The 17,966-nt window shown below is 37.8% G+C and overlaps 2 protein-coding genes and 1 long non-coding RNA gene across 6 annotated transcripts in view; 1 reads left to right on the top strand and 2 right to left on the bottom strand.

The window, feature by feature from the left end:
• The window catches only part of LOC143143886 (putative G-protein coupled receptor CG31760), a 49,142-nt gene that overhangs the window by 26,693 nt on the left and 4,483 nt on the right, over positions 1-17,966 (top strand). For all 3 annotated transcript variants that reach the window (XM_076305757.1, XM_076305749.1, XM_076305740.1), the window contains exons 4-12: positions 458-662; positions 7,582-7,816; positions 12,419-12,511; positions 13,555-13,705; positions 14,331-14,463; positions 14,551-14,683; positions 16,801-16,954; positions 17,054-17,163; positions 17,588-17,802. In XM_076305757.1, coding sequence (XP_076161872.1) covers positions 458-662; positions 7,582-7,816; positions 12,419-12,511; positions 13,555-13,705; positions 14,331-14,463; positions 14,551-14,683; positions 16,801-16,954; positions 17,054-17,163; positions 17,588-17,802 — 1,429 coding nt within the window. The remainder of the gene's footprint in view (positions 1-457; positions 663-7,581; positions 7,817-12,418; positions 12,512-13,554; positions 13,706-14,330; positions 14,464-14,550; positions 14,684-16,800; positions 16,955-17,053; positions 17,164-17,587; positions 17,803-17,966) is intronic.
• LOC143153877 (uncharacterized) lies at positions 2,250-3,237 on the bottom strand. The gene is made up of 4 exons (XM_076325507.1): positions 3,212-3,237; positions 2,921-3,068; positions 2,646-2,734; positions 2,250-2,502 (listed from the first exon to the last, which is right to left on the bottom strand). The coding sequence occupies exons 1-4, from the start codon at positions 3,235-3,237 to the stop codon at positions 2,286-2,288; spliced, it is 480 nt and encodes a 159-aa protein (XP_076181622.1). The 3' UTR covers positions 2,250-2,285.
• LOC143151899 (uncharacterized) lies at positions 3,276-5,343 on the bottom strand. 2 transcript variants are annotated; one of them, XR_012993461.1, is made up of 3 exons: positions 5,121-5,343; positions 3,468-3,658; positions 3,276-3,370 (listed from the first exon to the last, which is right to left on the bottom strand). It is a non-coding gene; the product is annotated as an uncharacterized LOC143151899 (long non-coding RNA). Both variants share the same exon structure in this region.

Genomic DNA, 17,966 nt, shown 5'->3' with positions numbered 1-17,966 from the left:
GAATTAGTATCCGAAAGAAAGATTTATTCAAACTTATAACTAGTATCCGGAAGAAAGATTTATTCAAACTTATAACTAGTATCCGGAAGAAAGATTTATTCAAACTTATAACTAGTATCCGGAAGAAAGATTTATTCAAACTTATAACTAGTATCCGGAAGAAAGATTTATTCAAACTTATAACTAGTATCCGGAAGAAAGATTTATTCCAAGTTCTTCGAATTATTGTCCTGATAAATATTTATTCAATGTCATCGAATATCAAGTATTGTATCTTGTATCGGTATTGACCAGTGATACGGTATCGGTGTGCATCGTCGAATGTGATCCCATTGGTAAGTGTCGTGTTGACGAAGCTTCGAATAATTAAGTTTCACGATTCCGCGTAACCGCGAACGAGAATATATTTTTACTCACACAGTTCGAGTTTCCTTGAACGAAATGCTCTGTTCCGAAGGTGGATATCGAAGAAGCTTTGGATGTGATAGAAGCGGCGTCTACCGGATCATTGGGTGAATACTGTGCCGCGACTGCTGGATTTAAGTCTTTGCCAGCTGCTGCAGCCCTCGATCCACGACGTTACGACACTGCACGCCAGAAAGCCGACATGACCGCCCTGATGCTCCAAAATTCCGGCACTATCGGGGTATCAAGGCATACCGGTGAGTCGAAAATCACGATCAGAATCTGTTATCGAAAGGAATTCAAGCGAAAGTAATTTAAAATGTCGACAAGTGCAACCATCGAATGCGTGAAAATAGAAATTGTACGAGACGTTGAGAAATTAACTGTACAAAGGCTATGACGGAATCTATTATTGAAACAAGGTGAACGCAATCAACGTTTCGTTGAAGAAAATGTTGACAAGTACAATTATCAAACGCGTTGAGATATAACATTCTAAAAGACGTTGAAAAATTAGCTGTACAGGTGGTTCGTTTAGATCGGTCGAGTGGATTTAAAAGGGCACTCGTTCGTTAACAGAGGATATCAAAATTTCATCGATCACAATCGTATTACGAGAGACGGGTAGGTTCAACGACCAACGAATGCGGTTTATAAATTTATAGAAATAAATCCGTTTATATAGCTGAAAGTGATTTGTAAATTAATCCCTGCGAGTACGGAGCGTTTATTTACTTCGTTATTATACGATGCATTGTTACGCGTTGTACGTGTAGATTTTTCTATTTAAGATTATCTCTCGAAGGGGGTTGAAACCGATGGCCGAAACGGGATTAATTATTTTGTAACGAATATCGATCTCGCTGCACTGTATTGCCCCGTACGACCATATCGTGCCGATTAAATTACAAATCCGTTTATCATCGAAACGTTGTGTATCTGTTTGTCGTGTGAGCAGAGATAGGCGTTCGAATCCCTGTCTTCGAAGCGATTCGAAACTTCCAAGACTGTGAAGTTTCGAATCGTTACCGACATTATTCGATACCGGGAGTCCACGAACGTTTCGAATGTCTTGAAAGTCTTCGGTTGGATCTTGAAAGTCTCGATCGGCCTCGATCGGTCTTAAAGCCTCGATTAGTCTCAAAGACGCGATTAGTCTTCGAGCCCGATTAGTCTCGAAGTCTTGATTAGTCTTGAAAGTCTTGGTCGGCTTTAAGCTCTTGATTGGATCTTGAAAGTCTCGGTATGCTTGAAAGTCCTGATAGGCCTTGAAACTTTTAACGAGTCTCGAACGCTTCAAATCTCGAACGCTTTGCTACAAACGATATCATTGATACGAGATATCGTAGAAAAAGCGGGTAAATAAATTCACAAGATCTATCAAATCGTGTACGTTTAAACATATACGTACGAACGTTTGGAAAAAATATTTTTAAACGAACGATTTCACCGCACTTTTCGTAAACTTAGATTTATAAAATGGCTATGGCAATAATTTGTACCTTTTTTCAGAATAAATTAACCAATCTATGGATCGGTAAAATTTTAATTTTGATTGGCAAAAATACATTTGACAAATTCTGATAGCTATTAAAATTTTAATCGTTTCTTCAATTAGGAATAATTCGGTGAAATTTGAAAAGATTCGTAAATGATTTACGGATTCGTAAATAGCGCACAACTTTTTTTATTTAGTGATCAATTTATTTCGTAACCTTTTCCCTCGATGCTCCAATTGAGTAACTAATTGCGTTGGTAATTTGAAATAAATTATGTCGATTGGCTGTTGCTACGCAAGCCTTCGATTAGTGTCGTCGGTTAGAAGTAAAGATTGTTGCCTACCCCGCTTTCAAGTGAATTGGTAGATTCGATGCTATTGTTTAAAAAATTGAAATTATTGTACAAGATATACCGATCGAAGAGGTGTCAGGACAATAAATTTTCCGGTCTCTTCGAAGCTCCAAGCTAGATAGGTGCATAGTCCTCAGTTTTCTGGCCAAAAGATGAAATTGAATCATTGCGGTGGCACTTGGTGGCCTCGTATAGCGCGGTTGAACTTCCACTTGCCGTTTGACTTGTAGTTCATCAACTTGGACACTGTTACACAAAGACAGGGTTTAGAAAGACTTCGTACCAACAAGTGTAGATACATGGGGCTAGTAATCCCAAGACCATGAGAGCTGTGTCTATAGGGTCACCAAGACAGGAACAGACGTTAAATGCATAAAGACGAAACGTACATTGTGTGCAACCAGTTGAATAGGTGTTGCAGCTTAGAAAATTTGCCCAGTGGTGGACAATATCGACCACTGATTCGCTGATCGTGTACCTAAATCCTCGGAACGATACATCTATGCAAACAACTTGCAACACATCTAGAAACCACAATTAAACACAGAAGTGTACATACATATTACAATAATCTTCTTTTCCATTTTTCGTTCACCTCGTCTCTTTTCCTTACTCTACATCACTTTATTGTATTCTTACATGTTTATCAGTTCGGGTTACTAACAGTAGTAAACTTATTATTACTTCTATACATTAATTTTCCTTTTCTTCTTTCTCTCACCTTTCTCGCATCGAATACTTCGTTTTTACTTTCCGCACACTCCCGATGCGATAGATTATTGTTAACAGTAATAATTTGCACGCTTCGAGTTCTATCGCAGTGTAAAAATTCGTTTAAATAGCGTCGCGTCACTCGAGGAACTCTCTACGAGTTTACAGGTAATTGTTAGATAGTTTGGTGATCGAGTTTCGGAGTTGACCTCCTTCTTGGAAAGTTGCAGCTTTGTGCGCCTACTGCGTAGGCGGAGCGGACTCGGTCATTTCGTGTATTGTTATTTGATCGAGTGACTCTTTGTCATCTTTCTTGGGAGCGTTGACACGAACGCCATAAAAGAAATGGCGAAAGGATGTCAAATTGCTAACCCGGGACTGCACCTCGCCACGACTGCTGGGGCTATAAACCAGTGGGGCAATGTTTCAGAATACGAACTGTTATTTACAAGCACAAGTGAACGCGTATAGCAAGCAGATGCCTCGGAACATATACTCACCTTGCGTACGTTGATCGATAATTCCGCGTGAAAAGACACACACCGACAAGGGTGTTGCCAAACGACACATAAACGAGTGATTAGCTTCTTTCCCCTCTCTTAAATCTTCAAAGAGACGAACACACCATCGAGCGTTGAATTTTGATATCGTATGAACGAAACACTCAAACATTACGGGTTTCGACCGCTACCTGATCATCTTAAAAATAATCAAATATAGTATATCTTACACCCGTGAAAAAAGAATATATATATAACAGAATTTCGGTAACAAGAAGCGAAGTAACGCACAGAACGTGCCTCTTTTTCTTTTACTCGACTCGTCTTATATGTACATATTAATTTCCAGGATAAAAGAAATATTATGTTTCACCGTCGTGAAAATAAACGAAATATTTCGTCCATTCGGAGAAGATATTAAAATTCACTTTCTGAATAAACCATGGGACCACGTGCGTTAGTAATTTTTTACCCCGGAATAATTTACGCGCGAAAGATTTTAATTATTCATAATGGTGACTCCGCGAAAGGTAAAAATAATCTATGCGATACTATTCTTTCGCGGTGTCATTTATCTCTACCATCTGTATAATTTGTTTCGTCACCGGTGCAAACTCGTATTTCGTGTAAAAATAAATACGATGTTGATAAAATTCCGACGTTTTCGAAGAGGACTCCATTAGAAACATATTATTCTTCGCGTACCTTCTTGTTGTGAAAACCTCTTTGTTGGATTTCACGACAAAAATAATTCACTTTCAAGGTCGAAAGGAGAATCTTTCTCAAGAACTCGATTAAAGTACTCGATTCGAGCGAAGATCAATTCGACACCTTTTTACGCGCAAGTAACGTGCACCGAAACTGCATATCCAGAGTAACTGTATCGAGAGCAACGTGCGCCAAACAATTTACATATCACGGTTCCTTACAGCACCTGTTGCACGTCAATCTACGTCCAAATCCTACTGTTTCTTTTCTAATTTATTCAGGTCGCTACGTTTCACCGTTAACTGAAATAAATATTTATTTTCAATGAATCATTTTGATGGCTCCGAGGTAAGTGTGCTTCGTGTATAAGATGGTCCAACGTCGTGCAACGAACCGAAACATTCCAATACCTCGTGACAAACGAGACTTTCAATTTTACATTCACATTATCGCGCATGAATTTTTCTCACGATTGTTCACCGCTAATAAACGTATCGTTGTGTTACAAAAAAAAAAAAACATCGCGTCGTTTAGTCGCTCTGTTTTCCGATTATTTTCAAATTATTCATCGAAATAGAATATTTGATACATTGTTGGAAAACTCTCTTTCGTTTGTTCGCGTTTCGATCGTTCCTTTCGCTTGTTTCTAGAACGAACATTGAAAAAATTAAACTTTCCTTGCCTCTTGGACTTTCTTCAACTCAACTATAATAATAGTAATGATAGTACAAGAGCGTGACACACCAAAATGGGAAAAGGATGATAATAGAGTGTCGAGTGAGAAAAGAGAGTTAAATCTACACACGTATGTACGAGATGTACAGAGGCGGGGTACAGCTATAAGCTGTTATTAACCTAAACTCGCTACCACGTTTTCCAAGCAATGGCGTACTTATTGAGCTGGAAACAATCCGACAGTTATGATTCAAACGTGGATATACGTACGTAGTTTTTTGCATCCGAAGACCACACAGGTAGCAACACTGGTGGATGTTGCGGAGGAACGTTTTATTTTCCGTTTGCTTTTTAAATCAACATTTCGAAACGTGCAATACATTTCGGGACACTCCAACGTTGGATCGAACGAGACTGGAATCGCTGGAGCTTGCATCGCCATCTTCGATGGACCATCTTCCCTCGCTGTTTCTCTCGAGAACCATTCCCATTCGTCGCGGGAAGGGTGTTTCAAAGTAGCCTAACTTCTCCTCTCGCGTTATCGAATTCTCGTATATTCCACGGCAATCCACGTTCTTTTTTAATTTGCTTTTTAAATCAACATTCTGAAACCTGCAATACATTTCGGGACACTCCAACGTTGGATCGAACGAGACTGGAATCGCTGGAGCTTGCATCGCCATCTTCGATGGACCATCTTCCCTCGCTGTTTCTCTCGAGAACCATTCCCATTCGTCGCGGGAAGGGTGTTTCAAAATAGCCTAACTTCTCCTCTCGCGTTATCGAATTCTCGTTCATTCCATGGCAATCCACGGGCAGACGTAAAATCGATTTGACCAATAATCCCCGCGCGATGACAAACCACATTGTCAACAGTCCAATTTGAACAGGGCCTGGTATATCATCGCCTAACCGAATTCCATCGGCTGAAATGGTAACGAGAATATGTGCACCATCGGGACGATCGATCTTGAACAGCTTGGCAGTTACATATGCAACGCGATGTTACGAGAAATCGCGTCAAAATCTTAAGAACTTGCACCACTTAACCGAAGAATGGGACCAGAGCGTCCTAGACCCGCGGGAATGCATTTCCCGCGAGTTGCACTTTTTAATCGAATTCCATCGGGAGCGTCGAGTGAACGATTTCACGTATTTTATTTATTTTTGAAACGCGGGAGCTCACACTGTCTCGTCCGTGTCTTAAGAATCCTGCGTCGTCCTCGTCTCCGTGTCCCCCAAGAATCATCCTGAACCTTGATCCTATTCTCCTACTTGAGAAATCGTTTAAAGTTACGTACATTAACGTAATAAAGTTAATGTTGTCCCTGGAAATTTCTCACTTCTTTAAAATATAGTTCGAACACGCGAGTACATTGTAATAAATTATTTTTTATATTATGCAAATAGTACCTTTAGTGAGATAGCTAGGGTTAGCCTAATAAGATGGATAATTAGGGCCTGCTTGCACGAGAATTAAATTAAGAATATTGATAATCTTAAAGTGGTGCAATTTCAACCGCCACGTATATTTTCTCGACACAAAGTAGCACTTTTTCATCGTTTAGCCATTGTATTATTATTCGTTGAGTTAGTCTCGCGAAAGAAACATCCAACATGTTCCCGTCCGATTTTAACCAGCTTTTGCAGGATGGTGAAGTATGCTCTTGTTACGATGCACGGAACATTAGATGCAGATACTCGATAATTTAAAAGATATAAGTAATTGAAGTTCGGCGTGGCTTGGGTCGTGGAGTGTGTTAAAGGTAATCCACTCGGGCAATTTGGAACAGTTAACACGTTGAATGTCATGGTGGTCATTGGTGACCGGTGCTCCAAATTTAAAACGGTTCTTTGAAGCACTTGCAAGGAACGAAACCCACTACTTGTAAACTTTTAAGTAACGTTACTATCGTTAACGCGATTGTGCGATAGCAAGTGCAACCATCGAATACTTCTACTTTTCGTGGTACAGTTTGAAGAAATGCCGAGAGTATACTGAAATATGGAAAACCGAAGTCAATTAATATAATGGTTAACGGTTTTAAAAGTGAAATAGGTATACTTGCAATTACCAAGCTATGTAAATTTAAACGTTGCATAGAAACGACTTGAAATTATAGTTAAGCTTGTTCATTGGACAACTTAACGTTCGAGCCGCAAGATGGAGGAACTTGTACCACGATTAATGTACAGTACGCGCTAGAGGTATCCCGGGTTCTAATCATTCAGGGGCTATTACAGGACAATATACGTATCCTCGTCTGAACACGATCCCTGAAAGAATAGGCCTAACTTCAATCCCAATTTCTTTTATCGTGTGCAATTTACTAGTTGCTAGTCTGTAAAATAAAGATCGTTATTAATATCTCTCAACTTTCGAATCTTTCAAAGCCTCTGATGGCTCCATTTTCGAGTCATGGAATAACCAATAACCCTCATTTTATGTTTTTGTAAATACTTCGCTTGTACCGATCTCATTCGATATAGAAGGATTACTAGTCCCTGAAATAAAGATCATTATTATTATTAAATTAACATCTCTCAACTTTCGAATCTTTCAAAGCCTCTGATGGCTCCATTTTCGAGTCATAGAATAACCAATCAATAACCCTCATTTTATATTTTTGTAAATACTTCGCTTGTATCGATCTCATTCGATACAGAAGGGTTACCAGTCCCTAAAATAAAGATTATTATTATTAAATTAATACGATCGAATATTGCACAGTGCTTTTAGATGCTCTAGCAAAGTCTCTGTTGGTGTCGGTGAACGACGCCGTGGAGACGAGGGTAATCGCGCTGAACGCGTCCACGGGCACTGTGATCAACGCGGTCTGGTTGGAAAGAAGCCCAGGAAGCGTCGGTGAACCCTCAAAGGTCGAAAGCCACGCACTCCAGCCAGGATCTACACCAGATTCGAATTTACCGTGGTTCGAGAATGCGGGTGCCACCACAGGGTTAAGGTTCGATTAATCTATCACATCGTTCTCGACATCCGATGCACCTCAACGCATTAAATGCACCCTCTCGTGGAACTCTGCATGCGATCGATTGTCCGAAATTACTCGAAGAGGGTAACACATCTTGTGTGCAACATTTCGATCGGTCGAAAAATTGTAATCTCGTCGAGGAAATACAACGTGCATAAATTTGGACGAATTTCAATTTCGTGTAATTTTCAAAAACGGAAATACGTTGTCCGAACAACCCAATATGATTTTGCACAGGATGAATTTCTAGAGTCACGCTAGTGAAACGTAGCTCTCTTTTTTTTTCAAAGATGAAGAAAAATAGGAAAGGGTGTAAGAAGGTTATCTTTATCGTAACCTCACTTTTGTCACGTGTACAGTTGTACATTCTCGGTGCTTCGTTGCATTTACTAAAATATTGAGGTTATGGAAAGATAAAACTCGTTACAACACTTCAATTTTCACCCATCTTCGAGGAAAGAGGAGTCACGAAAACTTGACTCACCCTGTACATCGACGATTGTGTTTCTGACCTAGAACGTCGACCTAAATTTTATTCTTTCCGTATTCTAATCTCGCGAATAATTGTTGAACGATACGATAAAGATTATTAGAAAAATGTCTACTATACGTTACGATACGCGGTTTTAAATCAATTATAGTGTAATACAAAATATGTTCTTTAATGTAATAACTTCCTTTGTAACCCTACATTTTTTTTTTTTACTCTTTAACTAAATTTCAAATGTTATGGATAAATGCACAGCGAATTAAACATTAGGCCTCATTATCACGCTCAACTTTAATGAATGAACTGACGTTAAAAAATTCAGTTTTGCAACGTTATCAATTTAAATTGCATAAAATTTTATCAATATCTATGTGTATTGTATTATAATCTACAATGTACACCATCGATCAAAAGTGCGGTAACAGGTATTTGAGATGACCGACAATTTCAATTGTTTTAATTCTACGAACGCAGTATCGATTGAAAACAATAAAACACTTGGGAATTAAACGAATCAATAATTACAACTTTACAGAAAATAAAAAAAATACTTTTCAAATACATTACCTAACCTAAAATTTCAACTAAAACTGTTTATTATCTTTGGTATTTTTAACTATTACTTCTTTTACGCGTTGTGAATAAAATATAATAGCCAAATAATAATAAAAACACTCTAAGAAACATTAAAAATATTATATATATATACCTAACCTTCTTTGGCGATATTTTTAGCCATATACTATTCCAAACGTTAAACTAATCCATAAAACAGATACTGAATAGCGACTTTCAATGCACGCGTGATTGATCGACACGAGTTTAACCTCTTTCTGCCTATTTGCCGTGAAAAGTTACTGTTAATCAGATCTCGTACTTTTGATCGGTAGTGTATATACATATTAATAAACGGTAACACATTCGCACATTGCTTTTTAAACGGCAACAACCTGCACGCACGCATACATATATAGTCAGATCAAAATCAACCAACCAGTCAAAGCCACTGAGTCAGTGGTTCCCAAATTATGCGCGAATATTTCAAAATTTCGTGAAAAAAAAACAGTGACAACAGCATACATTGAAAATTATTATCAAACATTCGTATAGATTGTAATTTTCGTTTAATTTTGTCTCGAAATTTCTTTACATTTGATATCATAAGTATTTACATAAATTTTCATTTCTTCATTTTGAGTCCACTAACACGTTTACAATCTCCGCTTATAAGCGTGAACACCGTTCGAAATACGTAGAAAGTTTTATCCATTTTCGTGGTAATAAATATTCTACTTTCCTCTCTGAACGATAAATACCATTATCACCTGTGGCACATCTACATTTTGCAATTGTAAAAGAACTTGCGGTATAATCGTGACATTCGTTGAACTCAAAACGAGTGGGTCAGAGGATTGTGAAAATATTAAAAACACCGTGAACGGAAAACGTTTGAGAACTACTGTACTATAGGGTTATCCCCACCCTATCGTTTGCCTAGTTCGCCACTCTGCTCCATCTATCGTTTATTCGCATAAATCTGTAGCCACGCGCCCTCTGTCTCTCAAACAGAGAAGCAAACTGACGTCCTGTTTGGACGTAATTTGCAGCAGGGGAAGTGGCCTTGAGCGGTCAATTGAATTTAATCTGACTGTATAAAACACTTTTCCGTTCTGCACATCACCCTTCATACTTGATTTTTGTTTTCCCTTCCCGGTAAAGAGATGATTGTAGATAACACGGTGAACACCGTAATTAACAATTAGAAGTCTCTTTACTAGTCGCTAAATAATGTATTATTACGGTTTACCGATTGCTGAAGCAGAACGTACAATTTTGTTCGTATTATATTAATTAATGGTATTAATTACCGTTTCCGTTTTAACAGACGCGCGTATATACTATCCAAGTAAATTCGATATAAATTTGATTCGAGCACGGCAACGACCACGAGCACTTTTACCGGGAAGAGAGCATTTTATAGGTACTCCACGATCATTCATCATCCTTCATCATCCCGTACGAGCGTCAAGTCATAGAAACTCGATACGCGAAAATGCAAAAAACTCGATACGCGCTTTCAGGTTTGGCCCTTTAATGCAACGGAAAAGTCGCGGTCATTCTGAATGTCACGTTGCCCGAATGTTTCCAAGTTCGAAGATTTAATTCAACAGCTTGGTCGTGAATACAATTTACCGAAAGAAAAGATACGAATCCTCTGATAAATATATTATCGATATCCAAAATATAATAATAATATTAATAGTTGTAATCGTGGTAGAAATAGCAAAAGAGAATAGGTAGAAACGACAATGGTTAACTAATAGATGGAATCGACCAAAATTTATCTTACTTCTAAATTATAAAAAGTACACATCGATAATTGTTAAACGGTCGTCTTGAGACATTTATTCAGCTTCAACGTTTTCGATCAAACGTCAACGAATAAATATACAAAAATCGTGATACCAAAATTATTCGAGTGTATTTTTAATAAATGGAACGTTCTTAACTGTTTTAAAATTTGTACGTTTCCTTCTATTTGCAGAAATATTCAATATCTATTTTAATTCGGTTATTCAATATTCACCGTCCGTTTATCGTAATTGCATAAATTTCGTGGCACAGTTTTCAACCGGGGTAACTTTAAATAAAATTATTCCCAAAATAGTTTATTGTTTAACTTTATTACTGACCAACGTAGAATTTATAAATTCTGTACGAATCGCTGTTGGCCACGTTATTAAGTTCGTTTCAAGAAACACTGACACAGAAAATATTTTTAACAGAGCAATCGCATGTATTTTGTTGCAAATTGCTTTCGTGAATGATCACAATCGAATTGAATATCGTAGTCAAGAAAGATAGCAATAGACTGTTTCATCCGAGGAATATGAACATGATTTTCAGTTCGAAAGGGGATATAAACGCTTAAACAGACATCCACGATAATCAATACGCTATCGGTGTGCCCTTAGAAGCTTTTTACTATACATATATATACATGTACACCGCGAGAATATTTATAGCGTGCATCGTAAAACTGACAGTCGAATACAATGCAGTACAATTGCTCCGACCATCAACATATAAAATACAGAATGCAATAAAAAGCATGTGTAAAACTTTTGGAGCAGTATTAATACAAATGAGAAAGAAAGGTTCAACGAAAGCTTAATTTTTAATCTCAAGAATTATTCCTTTCAATCTTTAACTCTTCGTGTTCGTGTTGTTAAAAATCGTAAATGAAACAGTCAGATGTCACACATTTTGGGTTGATTTACTTTTTTATATACAAAGATGTAAATGACATTTCAATCTTGCCAACTTTCCTCGAATAGAACAATAACTATAAAATCAACCGAAGAAATTGTCTACGATCTCGATCGACCTTGACTAAATATAATTGAATTCGTTCGAATATGGACTACAATTATACGTGTTTAAAAACATACAGTACCCTTTCGAAAGAAAATTGACAGCCTTGAAATCTCTTTGACACCTTCGTGTACAGATGAGTAACACGAACCAAAAAGTGTGTTCTCTGAAACACTTGAACTTCGTCCGATAACATTTTCGGTATCACGAAAATTTGTGAAAATTTTCTTGTAATTTTTTGTACGCTCCATTCGGCACGTAATTTGAAACAAAAAAAGAAAGTTTCCATATTCACGTCACATAATACTTTTCCATCCTCACGGCTTATGGAATACGTTCCAAAAAGTTTGTCCGTGTAGTTTGACAGTGGTTCGTGGAGTAATCAATTTATCGACGTCTCAGTTTTAATCTTACGCGCGAGAAATTTCTTGGTAATACCCATTGGTCAATATACGATTAAATCCTCGAATATCGATGCATTCGGACAATAATTGAGAATGAGGTGAAAACTCGATTAATCTTCGTATATCGAATGACCGTGAAGTGCCACAGGACCACGAAATTAAAGGAAAAGCAACTTATATTGATGGGGTCGTTGCACGAAACTCGCGTGCACCAAAAGGTCGAAGTTTCTATGGCGGTTTTGTGGCGTTTGCGTGTTATCCCAGGTCACCGAAATTCATGCAGTCACCGGCGATTGAATCCTACAGGGGTTGGTGGACCATCCCGTATTTCTCTTGCAAAAGTCATCGCTGGTTGATCTCCTACAGTGTTAATATACTACCACTGGACGCACGACACGGGTTTGTAGAAATTATCTATTACCGGACCAACGTACATTAACACCTCGTTGAAACGTGTACCATCGGGGCCGCTCGAAACGTTTTAAGGAGGGTCGGTAGCGAATTTGTTCCTGTAATTGACCTTTTGTATCTCGAGCTCTGATCTAGCCACGTGTGAACTGTTAGACGAAGAGGTTGAACGAAATACAACAAGAGTGAACGCAACAGGGCATGTAACAATCGCTAATGTAATTGTTACAATCACTGATGCAAATTAAACATTTTTATGTATCGAATTGTACCTTCGTAAAAGTACCATCGATGGATTGATGAGATTCTTTCAGTGAAAATGATACCAAACACGACCATACTCGAATTATTTTTCTTTATTCGAATCATTTTTAAAACACTTTTAACCATGTGTAAATTAACAAAATTTCCGGGTAAGATCGTGTTTCGACTTGTTTTCGAAACAACGATATGTGCACGATATCGCTTTTATGGTAAAGATGATTTGGTACGTTTTATAAGGGGAAAAACACGACGTTTTAACGAGGGGTTACTGTAGTATTCATTTTGCTCTTTGGTTACTTTTTAAGAGTGGTTAATACTCGGTTTGTTGGAAAACAGTGCGTGTAATATTGTTGGAAATATAAGTAGAAGTAGATTCGGATAGAAAAATTAATTTCTTTAAACTTTCTATATCGATCTTCTGAAAATAGACAAAATTCTACAAATGAATACAAACGATGAGTGTGTAAAATAATAATGATAGAATAAAAAGTATATATGTATAGTAGGAATAGATTCGGATAGAAAAATTAATTTTTTCAAACTTTCAACATTGATCTTCTGAAAATAGACAAAATTCTACAAATGAATACAAACGAAGAGTATGTAAAATAATAATAAAAGAATGAAAAGTATATATGTATAGTAGGAGTATTTAAATATTAAGTTCTTAGGAGTCAAAAAGAAACATGGCAGAAACCATTTTTGAAACAATTCTATACGAGTAAAGTAGACGTTACAACGAATAATAATGAAACTTCATTTTGTTCAAGGGTTCGAGAATTTTTAAGCGTGGATATCGATATAAGCGGACTAGAGGTAAACCAGTGCGACGTATCACCTACACATAATGACAATGAAGCGCTAAGCAATCAAATAGCATCTTTTAAGGGAACGCATAAATGTCATAACGACACTACACAGGTAACTATCGTACAAGATGTTTCTATAATAAGAAGCTGAACTTTAAAAACGTATTTTATTAATTGTAACTAGGTACGGGGTCGAGTTACATTCGTTTCACTTGCATAAGTGTAAGTTCTTAATAAAGAAATTTGTAAAATTTCCAAACACAATTGTTTCATCGTCATGATAATTAAAACACATGTCTAAATTTTTGTCCCTTACTGTAGAAACATCCTACATTCGTATTAAGAATTAAAATTAAACCCCTCGTTGCGTGAACGTTCTTTCTAATATAAAAAAATCTACTACGTTGCAAAAGTGTAATAAAATTTAAAAAATGGATCATATTTCACATGGACGTACAGTGAGGGGTTAATGTTCAAGAAAACTGTTGGAATTGTCATCGCTGAAATATTCCAACTTTGACTACGGTTATCAACTATCATTGCCATTATTCGAAATAACTCGATTCCGATATCTTTATAAATAAAAATACTGTCTTGGAAACCGTATAATTTACATTACGTGTGTTATACAATTTTGTAAAGTATCCCGAGCTTTGTAAGTTTCGCCTAGACGAATTCATGATTCGAATCGTGTGCAATTCAAAATGATTTTAGTATAATTTTGGTATGGTTTTCAGTGCGAATATCAAAGTCCATATAATGTCGGTGTCAATGGTAGATGGGCAAAGGGTGCGTATGTATGTAAATGTCGAAAAGGCTATTACAGCACGAGTCAACATCGATCTGGTTTTGATGGGATTCTCGTTGAAGGTCAGTGGAGGATTTCTGTCAAGAGACACGTACGTTCGTGTGTTTTTTTTTTTTTTTTCTTAACTTACACAGGATGTCAATTTTCAGCCGCCTGGAAAGAGATGCAAGAGAACGTAAGCGATTCTTACACAAAGGTATTTCATTGCTTACGCTGTGCACCAGGATGCGCCAAGTGCAAGGGGCCTGAACCTTGCTTGGCTACGTACAACTGGCCGTTTAGGTATGAATGGAATAGCCAAATATTTATCGATCGTTCCAAAAATGCCCTCTTCGCAAAATTTCTTTTCCGTGAATGTAAACTGAATTTTACAATACGACACACAGACGCGAATAATTTCTTTTATCGAAATAACACCTCGTTGTGCACAATCTGTACAAACAGACTTACGTGCACGATTGTGTCGTCTGAATCAAAATGAATAAAATATCTCATGCACGTACGCGTAAAGCGGCATATGTATGAAGTTTTCGAATTTTCTCGTATTCTAATAAAAAAAAAAGGGATAATGTTTCTAAGACCCGAATCTTTATGAAAATAATGCAACGCAAATCATTTACCTCCAAAGTAGACTAATCCCTTGAAGTAAATAATATTAACTGTTGTGTATACTACGTAGCCTCGTGAACTGTGCAAGATTCGTCAAGGTGCATAAAGTGCACATCTATAAAGTGAAACAAATAAGATAGTTTCTGAGCTACAGTATCTCAATGGAAATGCCCTAAGTGATATTCTTTCGCTTCCATACGCGAATACATCTCAATCTGATCTAAAATTTACAAACGATCGGTCAGTTTACAGCCGAGTGGTGTCGATATAGAATTGTCCATAAATTGATGAAATGGTTTAATTGTAAGTTACACTTACACTGGAACGACGCACATGCTCGAGCGATTATCAACGAAGGAACGAGAGTGAAGCAAGTTGTTTGCACCAGGAACATTTTTCACGTTAGAGGACTTCCGGACCGTAGATCAGGGATCGGCAACTGGACTCTTCACGGGCAGAGCTACGAGCAGAGTGACGTCACTTGACGTCACGGTGAGATGCGATGGGTAAGGAGCAACCGTAAAAATTGAACGTATCGTTGCTATGCAATGTACACTTGCGCACTGACGGTTGCTCCTCGTACGTGTATCCCCACTCCCGCAGTTTCCCCCCCACTCGCCACTCTCGCTGTCACGTGATCAGTCCCAGGCAAACGGGGCACTTGCCCCGATCTTTGCACTCAAAGGGCCCCCCACTTCTTGTTACTTTCGCAATTTATAAAGAATATATTAATGCAATCGTACCAGCCAAGACAATTGTAATTGTCTCGCAATGTTCGTAATTCTTTTAACGTTCTTCTAGAACTGTATTGTTCTTGTGGTAAATTCAAATCAGAAACTACATCGACGGAATTGAGATTGCGTCGCAGTGTAGTTTTGTGAAAGATATAAGTCCTTAAAGTACATTGTACATTATAACACACTTGGAAACTTTTTAATTATGGTAGAACATAGGTAGGGACAGACGGGCCCGCAGTCTTTAGAGGCGACATTGCATGTGACCCTCCTCGCGTGCTCACCGAGCTGTTAGTGGTTGGTTGCAGCTGCTCCATAGAACAACGAGCAGGGCATACCTGCCGTAGATACTTTTTTTTTTTAACTCCAGAAGCCTTAACGCGCTTAATACCAGTTCAATGGTAAATGGTTAGGAAAAAGTGGGCCTACAAGATGGTCGTCACGTGACACAAATCGTTTAAATTCTTATTCTCGAGGACGCTTAGAATCTATTGCGCGTATCGCTCGAGTTAACGATACTCACGATTTTCCAAAAGAAGACACGAATTGTATTCGAAACGGTGATATTGTTCAGCAAATGTAAGACTCGGTGTTAAAATTTTATTATAGTCCGCGTTGGAGCACGTGACGTACACTTGGAGCGTGTCCTTCGATTGTCTGTAGCTCAGAAACTATGGGTATACACGGGCGATATATTCGTCTTTTTTACTCGGCCTCGGTGCACAAAATTTTTTTTTCTGACATTTTTTCGAAAAGAATTGTTTTTTTTCAACACTGACACGATGTGACAAAAATATACGTCTACGGTCGTTTCAACAGAAGAGACGTTTATGGTATTTACATCTTTCTCGATGAAACATTTTCTCTCGCAACCCCCTCGGATTGCAAAACACCCTTTTCCCCTCTACTCTAAAAAACATTGATGTAGATTCACCCTTCGAAACACTCGCGCGTATTTATAGTATATCGCCGTGTTTAAAATCTCCGTAACTTTCCGAAACTAAAAATGGTAAATTTATTTCAGACGTTGTCAACTAACCGAACCTGTGTTTCCAGAATCACCCTTCTATCGTTTTCCATTTTCTGTGTGTTCGGTACCATCGTCCTCGTGGCCTACATGTATAAACATCGCAAGCTCAAAGTGTTCAAGGTCGCTTCACCGATATTTCTGTCCATCACGCTTTTAGGTTGCGCTATTATGTACCTCGAAGTACGTATAGAATTTATTGCAACTGCCTCTGCAACGAGAATAACGATATTATAATATCGCGCTTCGTACGTTCCTCTTAATGTCTCGTTATGCGTACAGATGGCCGCCATATTTCCCGTTTTGGATATGTACTCCTGCATCGCGACAAAATGGACGAGACATCTCGGTTTTTGCATCTCTTACACGGCATTGTTGATGAAAACGTGGCGGTGAGTAATGTGAAAATAATAATCGTTCGTTTACAATCGAGAAACAAGAAAATCTACCGGGATATTTCGAAACGATTCGCACGCAAAGATAAACATCGAAGTTTGGTAAATTTTATTTCGCACAACGAATAAATGCTACGAATTAATTTACAGACGAGAAATGAATTTTTATTCGAAGAAACATTTATCTTTCTCTAAAAGTCTGATCGTTGCTCGTTGCGAGTGACCGTACAGAAATTTCAATTGTAATTATTGTCAATTTTCAACCTGTGTACAATTTCACCCAACACCCATTTACGAACACACGTTCGTTAAAACTTTCTTGCCTCTATCGCCGAGCTCTATCGAACCTTGAAGTTTTGCACCTATAATTTACATAGTTCACTTGGGTATTTGTGCGAGTTCACTTAATCTTTTTCCGCAGAGTTTCTCTCACGTACCGTGTCAAAAGCGCGCACAAGGTCAAACTTACGGACAAACAACTGCTACAATGGATGGTCCCGATATTGTTAGTGATGTTAATTTACCTTGGAACGTGGACATTAAGCGCACCGCCGTCTGCCGAGGTGATAGCCGACAACTATGGTCTCAAGTTTTATCAATGTTCGTTCAATTGGTGGGACCATAGTTTAGCAATAGGTAATACTGTTTTACGAAACGATATTGAATAGGATTTATAATCAGACGTTAAAAGGATTAATTGTAAAGTACGTTATCAACGATAGTACGTTATTAACGTACGTTATTAACAATAGTAGGTTATCTGTAGCACCTCGTTGTTGTATCGTCAATTTTTGAACAAT

The sequence above is a fragment of the Ptiloglossa arizonensis genome, chromosome 1, assembly GCF_051014685.1.
Source record: "Ptiloglossa arizonensis isolate GNS036 chromosome 1, iyPtiAriz1_principal, whole genome shotgun sequence".
NCBI classification, from domain to species: domain Eukaryota; kingdom Metazoa; phylum Arthropoda; class Insecta; order Hymenoptera; family Colletidae; genus Ptiloglossa; species Ptiloglossa arizonensis.
Note: the sequence above shows the minus strand (reverse complement) of the source record. Positions and strands in the feature narration are given on the sequence as shown.

Excerpts from the sequence above, each read along its gene's own strand:
- LOC143153877 (XM_076325507.1), bottom strand. The coding sequence starts at position 3,237 with ATGACCGAGTCCGCTCCGCCTACGCA. Across the intron at positions 2,735-2,920 it reads GTAATAATAAGTTTACTACT|GTACACGATCAGCGAATCAG; the intron begins GTTAGTAACCCG and ends CCGAGGATTTAG. Across the intron at positions 2,503-2,645 it reads TTCAACTGGTTGCACACAAT|TGTCCAAGTTGATGAACTAC; the intron begins GTACGTTTCGTC and ends TTTGTGTAACAG.